The sequence below is a fragment of the Carassius auratus genome, chromosome 19 (assembly GCF_003368295.1).
Source record: "Carassius auratus strain Wakin chromosome 19, ASM336829v1, whole genome shotgun sequence".
NCBI lineage: Eukaryota > Metazoa > Chordata > Actinopteri > Cypriniformes > Cyprinidae > Carassius > Carassius auratus.
The window spans coordinates 13,512,962-13,523,440 of NC_039261.1; the positions used below are offsets into that span (position 1 = coordinate 13,512,962).

The following is a 10,479-nucleotide window of genomic DNA, read 5'->3' on the forward strand; positions in this document are numbered from 1 at the left end:
TGGAAACTTTTGTCTCCTCGACAGATCGTGTGATCTTGGGGAAAGCAAAAGTCCTGGCAAGGCCAGGAGGAGACGGGTCATCAGCAGACGGACTCTGGAGGTCTTTTGGAGCTGTGTCTAATGTTATCACTGGTCTATCTAGTGGCAACACTTCAACATTTGTCTCCCGTACAAGCTCTTTGACCTGAGGGAAACCAAAATCATCTGCCTTGGGTTTCACAGGAAAGGCAGGCAGTTTTTTCACCTTCTGCTGCTGACCTGCAGATCCGCTTTGGTGCACGGGAGAAACTAAGACGTCTCTGTTCACATCTTGAACCACCTTGCTTTTTTTTTTAGGTGTCTTGAGAGTCTTAATTTCCAAGCAGTGATCTTGAAATGCCTTGTTGAGGTTTTCAATGGTCGCTGCTGATAGTTTTAGTGCCTTGCTTGTGGCTGGACTGCAGGAGGATGATTTGGTGATGCTATTCAAGGCGATGATCAGATTTGATGAGTACGTTGATGCAGCGGTTGAATTTGCCTTCATTCTGCTACCGTAGGGAACAAGTCGGCAGAGACTGAATTGCTTTTAAACTACTTTGGCATCAGATTTTCTGGTTTACTGAAAACAACACAATTTTAACCTGTAAGCTACTTGAACAGCATTTAGATACACTGCAACAAAGTGAATTAAGATATGCTTTTTTAATGAATGATGGTGTTTGGTGGTGTACTTAACTTCTTTTGCCTTCACGGTCAGAACTTTTTTTCGAAGGCAACCTCCTGCATTTTTCTGAAGCTCTCTCGAAGGCGGCTCACATGTTTGCCATATTGGCCTGGAACTCATCAATGATCTTCTGCAAGTCCTCCAGCCACTCCATGCTGAAACATGGATTTCTCCACTTTTCAATCTCCCATTCTAGCGATTCCTCTGCAAGAAGTAAAACATAAGTACGTTAACTGTTAAGTACAGTTAGATGATATTAAAAGAAGATCAATATATGGCTTAGGGTTGCACAGTTTATCAAAATGAAACTGGAATCATTAAATGGCTTGTTGTCACTGTCAAATCTCTGTGATTTAAGGCTGTGATTTAATTAAATATATGCGCTGCTTGTCTCAAAGTCAAGTGCAGATCTCATCTCTGCATCTGATCCCAATTTGGGGCTTTAGAGTAAATCTGTAAATGCCTTAGGCATCATTAATTTTTCCTGAATGCTTGTCAACAAAAGAGAAGTTTTAAGGGCTTTCTACAGTTCTCCGTCCAAAAAATAAGGTTAAGGGTCGATTGTTTAATGTTTGGAAATTAAGAAAAAAAGCCATGAATATTATAATTGATTTTATAGTTTTAAACACAAAAATTATGAATATTTCTTCTATTATTTTTATTTTATTATCAATTTTAAAATGTTACTTTTACTGGTTAATCAGTTTGTAATGCATTTAGGTACAACTGAATACCAATACATGCATAAATATGAGTGTCTGATTCATTTGTATTCTTTTTTTATTATTTGAAGTTCTAGTTTTTTGTGAGGGCTTGAAGAATCAGGCCAATTAAAGACCATTAACTTGACCACTCTATTCGACTCATTGGTCTGAGTAGGCTACTGAACTACATGTGTTTAAGTGTATAACTAAAACCAGATTACTAACGTATATAGTTAAATCGCTCCAGCAGTGACTGAAACTCCTCCTGGCGCTCTCGGGCTCTGTACTGAAGGTCCAGGAATTTGTTCATCAGCAGTTGATGTTTCACAAGCCTGTCAGTACAGTGACTGGAGGAAACATCCTCATCGGATGAGTCCAGAGATGTGTTCCTCAGCGACATCTCTGACATTTCATCCACAACTGAGGACGATGAAGATGATGATGAAAAAGATGTATTCTTGTTAAAAGCCATCTCTGATCCTAAAGGAGAACTCTTGTTCTACAGAGATTTTCAACAGTTCTCGTTTACACAGTTCTGAGAGAGATCGCTCTTGAGCCGTTTGATATTTTCAAACTGAATTTCTGGTCTTTTTTGAAAAGACGATTGAGCAAGATTTTCGTACTCGTTCAGACAGATAGTCACTCAGTGATATTACTCGCATAACAAGCGACGATGAAAATAACATTTTCCAATTCCAAATCAGCTTTTATAGCGGCCCAAAGTGACGTCATCCACGAACATTCCATAGTGACGTGTCAGAGTTGCCCTGGCAACCATTGATTGCTATTGAGTAAACAGTAAAGCTCTCCCCGAAGCCATTTTTGGGATTTTAAATTAATAGGAAAGGCTCTTTGTATTGTACGTTACACTTACAACGCAAACTTCATGAACAGCCAGGTAAATTAGTTCTTTAAAGTCGCGAATTTTACCTGTTTAATGTAAAGCGTGAAATAATTATGTTAATCTTAATGAGCAAGCATTAGACATCAGCGGACAGACGAGACATTATTAATATTGCAAATATCGGTTTGAAATCTGAATACAGGGGCTTTATATGAGCATGATATAATTCGCTTTGTGTTTAATGATTATGTTGTGTGCTAAATGTTATAATATACTTTTTTATTAGCATTAGCTACTATAACTTAATGTGCATCATTCAGAGCTAACAAAATTAAACAGTCTTTGAACTTTAATTAACACGTGACGCAACATTATAAAGAACGTAATTCCTATCCAAATGTAAAACTTTAGCTGTTGTTTCTCAGATTCTCCTGTGTGTGGACCTAAATATTAATTATTGCAATACTTGTTGTATAGGCCTTATTGTATTCGAATCGCATCTGTTAATAATCCCAGATATATGTCCATGGTTAACGTTTCATGCCAACAGAAATATTTTGTGTTAAGTAAATACCTGTGTCGTCTGTGTGCACACTTCGTTTACGACTCCCGCATCGCTTGTCCGCAAAAAGACATTATGCATAACGCGCGAACTCCGCGAAGAAACAATAATTTGCAGTCATATTTTCAAAAATGTCCCTTCCCGCCTGTATCGGGTCATTTTTGGTAAAGTTATTGGACGTTTGGAAAGTATAAAGTCGTGTTATTTGACTGAAGAGAACGGGCTGAATGCGCTCATGTTGCTGGGGCGAAATTGCTTGACTCGAACCCTGCGAACAGAACAGACGTTAGGTATTTTATATAAAGGTTTTATATAAGATATAGATGCAGTAGGCTATGCAACTGAAATATTTTCTTTAGTCTTATATTTTAAATCAATTCTTCCTGTCCGTTGGGCGTTTCCTTTGACCAGCAGCAGTGGAGGAAAATGACAGAGAAGTGGAAAACTTTTGAGCAGAATGGAGATGTGTACATTTTACTTATTTTGCCTAAATATTTTTATTTATTTATTAAGTACTGCCCTTCAGAGGCTACAGAAGATAGTTACATTTTTCTCATAAGACAAAATGACCCCCTTTTTTTCTTTCTGTAGCATCGGTGAGCATTTGAACCGTATGTTCATTTGAGTCCCTCAGTTGTCCTCAGTGTGAATTGATGGATCTCAAAATCATAAAGTCACTTTTGCAAAATGTTCAGATATGCAGAAGATGCTGGAAAACCAGAGAACGTGCAAGAGCTGGGGGATTTTTCTATAGAACAGAAGGCAGTTGAACTGCTCAGGACCAACGCAGGACTCATGAACAACTTGGATCATCCAGGAAACGACACAAAGTATTAAGATCGAAGGGTATGTAAACTTTTGAACGGGATCGTTTTTCTTTTTTCTTTTGGAGTACATATAAGCATTTGTTATGTGAAATAACTTATTCAGGATAGCATATAAAAAAAATAATATGCTATTTTCATGAACTCTCTTATTTTGTTAAAATTACTAACATATTTGCATATTCTGCAAGTGGTATGTAAAATCATGAGCACAAATGTGAACCTGGACCACAAAAAAAGTCTAAAATGAAAATTTTTTGACATAATTTAATCTAAAGATGAATAAATAAGCTTTCCATTGATTCATGGTTTATTCGGATCAGACAATATTTGGCAGAGAAACAACTATTTGAAAATCTGGAATCTGAGGATGCAAAAAAATAAAATAAAAAAATAAAAAATAAAAAACTGAGAAAATCGCCATAAACTTGTCCAAATGAAGTTCTTAGCAATGCACATTACTAATGAAAAATAAAGTTTTGATATATTTACGGTTGGAAATTTACAAAATATCTTCATGGAACATAATCTTTAGTTTTTTACCAAAATTAAAAATAACACCCAGCCAGTGAAACCTTACACTCAAAGGGCAAAACCTCAGCCCAGATCTGCACAACTAAAGTAAAGGCATAATTCGAAAATCCAAACTGTTAACAGTTTGAAAAATCAAGAATAATAACAGTTAATAAGAATTATTTCTAAATGCTGGACTGTTCTCATTTCACTCTGCATATGGAACCTGGAGATTTTAAGATTTTAAACTTATTTCTTTAATCACACTCAAAAAAATTAACTTTAACTATTGTTAGTTTTAGCAACAGAACAGAAGACGGACAAAAGCGCGAAGAACGAAATACATTGAGGAGGAGAAGATGAGGATAGGTATGAATATTTCATAATTCTTTACCATCCTGTTAAATATCCCCAGGAAGAAGTGACTTGGGTGTTCACAGAGTTATGTTCATTTATACAATCGGTGATTGCAGAATAAATAATTACAGATCGTACATAAACTATATATCTGTGTCATCCTCATGTTTCTCTATTTCACCTCCGATCTAGACGGAGACCCATCCGCTGTTTGTTTCAGTAAGATTTTAGTAACTTTGCTCGGTGCGCCCACTGCGCTTGAAAATGAACAGTGGGCAAGAAATATTTCAAAACTTCAGCTTGGGAGGGAAGACAACTAGAGCAGCGAAAATGTACATTTCTGTTTAATTTATGTTTCCCACAGTACTACAGCCTTTATGAAATGAATATTATGTTTTCACAATTTGTTTTATCTTTCGTTGAATAAATGCTTAGAAATGGAAATGTTTAAACCTCGGTTGCGGGCGATGACCACTTAGCGCCACCCTCACCTGAGACAGGCAGCAGAGATCTCTTACATTATGAAGCTTTCACATTGGTTTATTATTTTAATTTTTTATTAATCAGTGCAAATTATTTAGAAAGATATGGAAATTATGTTCACTAACCTTTCACATGGTTCATGCTTAAGTCACATGCCATAATTAATATCATTACACACTCATCCCTAACTCGCATGTGCCTTTTATTAAAGTAACAATTAACTTGAATTTAAACAAATAAAAAGGTACTCATCTTTCATATTCATTTAAATTATGCTTTCTTCAGTTAAAAGAAATAACCGGTTCACATTTGATCAGTTAGATGTCCATTTTCGCCGATAAAATCAAATCTACTCAGTGGTGTGCTTCGATCAATTGATCAAAATACTTAAGTGCCCAACAATAAAGAGAGATTCATATCTTTATTATTTATCATTTTTATTATTCATTTTTTCACACATTTATTACAATATAAGCTTAAACAAAAATATACACTGATTAAGACATAGCTCTTCCTTAATATAACATTGGCTATTTGACTCTGGCGAAGCTTGAAATCACTAATATGGGTTAACCAATCTTTATATTTATATTCATCTTCCTATGTCTACAGGCCGGTGCTTCTGTTTTTCCAGAGTCTGTTCCTGATGCGTCCTCGCTTTTGTTTTAATTTTGTGACATTTCAATAATCTGTTCTTGGGTTCAGATACAAGCCATTATGTTGACACTGGCCATCATTATTGAATGTGACTGATCTTCAGGAAACTGCCTGGTGTGTTCCTGGTCGTGTGGTGCAGAGGTTTGGGGTGGATTTGAGGATGGCGTGCTGGACTGGCTCTGCTGGGTGAAGTTCGTGGTCCACGAGGAGGAGATGGACACAAATTGGAGCTGAACCGCACGGGTGTCACAGTGAGCAGAGGCAGTGATACATGCCTTTGCACAAATGATATGCCTGTCAGATGTAGGCCATGCACCGCGTTCACCTGAAGGCAGGACAACAACATGTTTTATATTATTATTTACATCAGCCATATAATTAATGTTGTTAACATTTTTACAACATGACAAACTAGTCTTAGACTCAATATCAATGCTTTAATGCCCCCTTGTCTAATTCCTACTGACCTGCTGGTATAAATGGGCCGTCCGTGCGATGCAGAGTTCTCGCGTCTCATCAGTGGAGGCTTGCTTGGCGTCCCAGATTTTGTTCACACTCTGCTGGAAACGGTCAAACTTGCAGAGCTGAGAATGGACTTTTTTGAACTCCAGTCCATCCCTTAAATTTCTGGTGGCCTTGAAATTTCCATCGAGCGTCTTCCTGTATAACAGATTAAAGATGCAATGAGCCAAAATTAGAATTTTTTAAGGGGAAAATTGTAAAATGATTTACCACAAAATATATAATCAAATAAACCATTAGCCAATGGAAGTTTTTCTAACCTTAATTGCTTCATTTGGACATGTTTGATGTATCTCCGTAAAAGACATCCAAGACGCAGCTCAACACTCTTAAGTGTCTGATTGACGGTTCCTCTGCACAGGTTGTACATTTCAGAGGAAATGTTGTTATTTTGAAAAGCTCGATCCAGCTGCTGGAGGTTGTTTTCTTGAGCTTTGATGTCAATTATGAACGATGGGTCTTTCATGCTAGCATGAAGCAGTTTGTCTCCGTCCTCCTCGCTGTTCTTCATGTACTGCTCCTCAATGCTGCCCGAGACTGCGGAATCATATTTGTGAGTCTCAGGTTTCTCAGACTTCTGAAGTGACGGCTTTGCTTGAGTCTGAATTTTGGGCAGTTTTACAGACGAGGAAGGATGGGTGTGGACAGAAGACAGACTTTGACGTTCTACCGCTGACATAGCACAAATTTTTGTCTCCTCTACAGACTGTGAAATCTGAGAAAGAGCAAAAGATCTGACAAGGGATGGAGGACGGAAGCTATGAGGAAATGGACTTTGGTGGTCTTCCTGAACCATTGTCTCTTCAAATGGTGTCTCTGTTCTCTCCATTGTCTCCGTATCAACTTCTGGTTCCTCCACAGACTGCAAAATCTGAGGAAGAGCAGAAGATCTGACGGGGGATGGATGATGGAAGGCATGAGGAAATGGACTTTGGTGGTCTTCCTGAACCATTGTCTCTTCAAATGGTGTCTCTGTTCTCTCCATCGTCTCCGTATCAACTTCTGGTTCCTCCACAGACTGCAAAATCTGAGGAAGAGCAGAAGATCTGACGGGGGACGGACGTTGGAAGCTAGGAGGAAATGGACACTGAAGGTTTTTCTGAGCCATCGTCTCTTCAAATGATGTCTCTGTTCTCTCCATCGTCTCTGCATCAGCTTGTGTCTCTTCAGATGATTTGACATTTGCCTTTTGCTCTGTGGAAACTTTTGTCTCCTCGACAGATCGTGTGATCTTGGGGAAAGCAAAAGTCCTGGCAAGGCCAGGAGGAGACGGGTCATCAGCAGACGGACTCTGGAGGTCTTTTGGAGCTGTGTCTAATGTTATCACTGGTCTATCTAGTGGCAACACTTCAACATTTGTCTCCCGTACAAGCTCTTTGACCTGAGGGAAACCAAAATCATCTGCCTTGGGTTTCACAGGAAAGGCAGGCAGTTTTTTCACCTTCTGCTGCTGACCTGCAGATCCACTTTGGTGCACGGGAGAAACTAAGACGTCTCTGTTCACATCTTGAACCACCTTGCTTTTTTTTTTAGGTGTCTTGAGAGTCTTAATTTCCAAGCAGTGATCTTGAAATGCCTTGTTGAGGTTTTCAATGGTCGCTGCTGATAGTTTTAGTGCCTTGCTTGTGGCTGGACTGCAGGAGGATGATTTGGTGATGCTATTCAAGGCGATGATAAGATTTGATGAGTATGTTGATGCAGCGGTTGAATTTGCCTTCAATTCTGCTACCGTGGGACAAGTCGGCAGAGACTGAATGCTTTTAACTACTTTGGCATCCAGATCTTTTCCTGGTTTACCTGAAAACCAACACATTTTACACTGTAAGCTACCTTGACACAGCATTTTAGATCACACTGCAACCAAAGTGATTTAGATATGCTTTTTAATGAATGATGGTGTGTGTGTACATTAACTTACCTTTTGCCTTCACGGTCAGAACTTTTTTCGAGGCAACCTCCTGCATTTTTCTGAAGCTCTCTCGAAGGCGGCTCACATTGTTTGCCATATTGGCCTGGAACTCATCAATGATCTTCTGCAAGTCCTCCAGCCACTCCATGCTGAACATGGATTTCTCCACTTTTTCAATCTCCCATTCTAGCGATTCCTCTGCAAGAAGTACAACATGAGTACCGTTAACTGTTAAGTACAGTTAGATGATATTAAAAAGAAGATCAATATATGGCTTAGGGTTGCACAGTTTATCAAATTTAAACTGGAATCATTAAATGGCTTGTTGTCACTGTCAAATCTCTGTGATTTAAGACTGTGATTTAATTAAATATATGCGCTGCTTGTCTCAAAGTCAAGTGCAGATCTCATCTCTGCATCTGATCCCAATTTGGGGCTTTAGAGTAAATCTGTAAATGCATTAGGCATCACTAATTTTTCCTGAAATGCTTGTCAACAAAAGAGAAGTTTTAAGGGCTTTCTGCAGTTCTTCGTCAAAAAAATAAGGTTAAGGGTCGATTGTTTAATGTTTGGAAATTAAGAAAAAAAAGCCATGAATATTATAATTGATTTTATAGTTTTAAACAAAAATTATGAATATTTTTTCTATTATTTTTATTTTATTATAAATTTTTAAATTTTACTTTTACTGGTTAAACAGTTTGTAATGCATTTAGGTACAACTGAATACCAATACATGCCTAAATATGAGTGTCTGATTCATTTGTATTCTTTTTTTATTATTTGAAGTTCTAGTTTTTTGTGAGGGCTTGAAGAATCAGGCCAATTAAAGACCATTAACTTGACCACTCTATTCGACTCATTGGTCTGAGTAGGCTACTGAACTACATGTGTATAAGTGTATAACTAAAACCAGATTACTAACGTATATAGTTAAATCGCTCCAGCAGTGACTGAAACTCCTCCTGGCGCTCTCGGGCTCTGTACTGAAGGTCCAGGAATTTGTTCATCAGCAGTTGATGTTTCACAAGCCTGTCAGTACAGTGACTGGAGGAAACATCCTCATCGGATGAGTCCAGAGATGTGTTCCTCAGCGACATCTCTGACATTTCATCCACAACTGAGGACGATGAAGATGATGATGAAAAAGATGTATTCTTGTTAAAAGTCATCTCTGATCCTAAAGGAGAACTCTTGTTCTACAGAGATTTTCAACAGTTCTCGTTTACACAGTTCTGAGAGAGATCGCTCTTGAGCCGTTTGATATTTTCAAACTGAATTTCTGGTCTTTTTTGAAAAGACGATTAAGCAAGATTTTCGTACTCGTTCAGACAGATATTCACTTACTGATATTACTCGCATAACAAGCAACGATGAAATAAAAATTTTCAATTCCAAATCAGCTTTTATAGCAGCCCAGAGTGACGTCATCCACGAACATTCCATAGTGACGTGTAAGAGTTGCCCTGGCAACTATTGATTGCTCTTGAGTAAACAGTAAAGCTCTTCCCACCGCCATTTTTGGGATTTTAAATTAATAGGAACGTCTCTTTGTATTGTACGTTACACTCGGGGGTTAAAGTGTGCTGGAACGTTCCGGCACGTCAGATAAATTAACACCAATGATCGAGTGATGGTAGGCTATAGTTAAAAAAATGTTGCTTGTGCACTGTCAAATCTGCAGCTCATCTGTCAAATTGCAGCCAGCCTAGTGCAGTCTTTACGCTTCCCGACGTGTGTTATGTTCTCAGTCACGGTTCTCCTGTCTGGTCTGAGGGCATCGCCGGTTCAACGCAAGTCGTGGTATTTACAGTTGCTGTTCTTGCCATAGCTAGTGGATGTTGCAGTGGAGTTAAAAGTCTAAGGTGATGTAGGCTAATGTCAAATTTTCATAATTTAGACAGGGCAACAAACAAAAGTTAAAAAACGAGTAAGGCTCCGAGTTAGACTATTATTTGCAGTGCGGTATGGCTCTGTTCATCAGCTAGTCAATGAGGAATTCACCAAGGATATTTTCGTAAACAAAAACTGAAACTAAGATTAAACTATAGGGCTTGGGCGTCGTGACGTCATTACTTGGCGTGGCCGCCACGTTGAATGCTTCCTTTACTGCCACTCGGACTACTGCGCAGTGTTTAGACATACTCCCTCTCATCCGTGTGTCTTAATTTGATGAATTAAAAATCTATTTGAACCATTTTCAACCGTTGCTGTATTGTGGGGTGTAATAGCGCAACACATAATAGCCATGGGGAAAATAGAATGAGAATGGATTAACTTTACACCGCTTTCCTGCTTGGAGGCGCAACTACAGAGACCATAACATCTGAATATTAATTTATATAGCTGAAGTCAACATTGAAAATAAGGGAAATTTCTCGAGTTACTCATCCAAAATACG

The 10,479-nt window shown here is 38.3% G+C and overlaps 1 protein-coding gene and 1 long non-coding RNA gene across 2 annotated transcripts; one reads left to right on the plus strand and one right to left on the minus strand.

Moving 5' to 3' along the window:
• Nucleotides 1-2,117: 2,117 nt before the first annotated feature.
• On the plus strand, nucleotides 2,118-5,887 carry LOC113119486 (uncharacterized). The gene is made up of 4 exons (XR_003294461.1): nucleotides 2,118-2,305; nucleotides 3,509-3,659; nucleotides 4,447-4,519; nucleotides 5,751-5,887. It is a non-coding gene; the product is annotated as an uncharacterized LOC113119486 (long non-coding RNA).
• On the minus strand, nucleotides 5,407-10,139 carry LOC113119485 (uncharacterized). Its single transcript, XM_026289015.1, has 5 exons — nucleotides 9,004-10,139; nucleotides 8,088-8,276; nucleotides 6,430-7,966; nucleotides 6,115-6,307; nucleotides 5,407-5,972 (listed from the first exon to the last, which is right to left on the minus strand). The coding sequence occupies exons 1-5, from the start codon at nucleotides 9,248-9,250 to the stop codon at nucleotides 5,727-5,729; spliced, it is 2,412 nt and encodes an 803-aa protein (XP_026144800.1). The 5' UTR covers nucleotides 9,251-10,139; the 3' UTR covers nucleotides 5,407-5,726.
• Between the last annotated feature and the right edge of the window lie 340 nt (nucleotides 10,140-10,479).

What these genes read in the sequence shown, in the direction of transcription:
- LOC113119485 (XM_026289015.1), bottom strand. Translation starts at nt 9,250, where the DNA reads ATGACTTTTAACAAGAATACATCTTTTTCATCATCATCTTCATCGTCC. An exon ending in GGAGCGATTTAACTATATAC is followed by an intron (nt 8,277 to 9,003) that starts GTTAGTAATCTG and finishes TACTTCTTGCAG; the next exon opens with AGGAATCGCTAGAATGGGAG. An exon ending in CGGCCCATTTATACCAGCAG is followed by an intron (nt 5,973 to 6,114) that starts GTCAGTAGGAAT and finishes TCCTGCCTTCAG; the next exon opens with GTGAACGCGGTGCATGGCCT.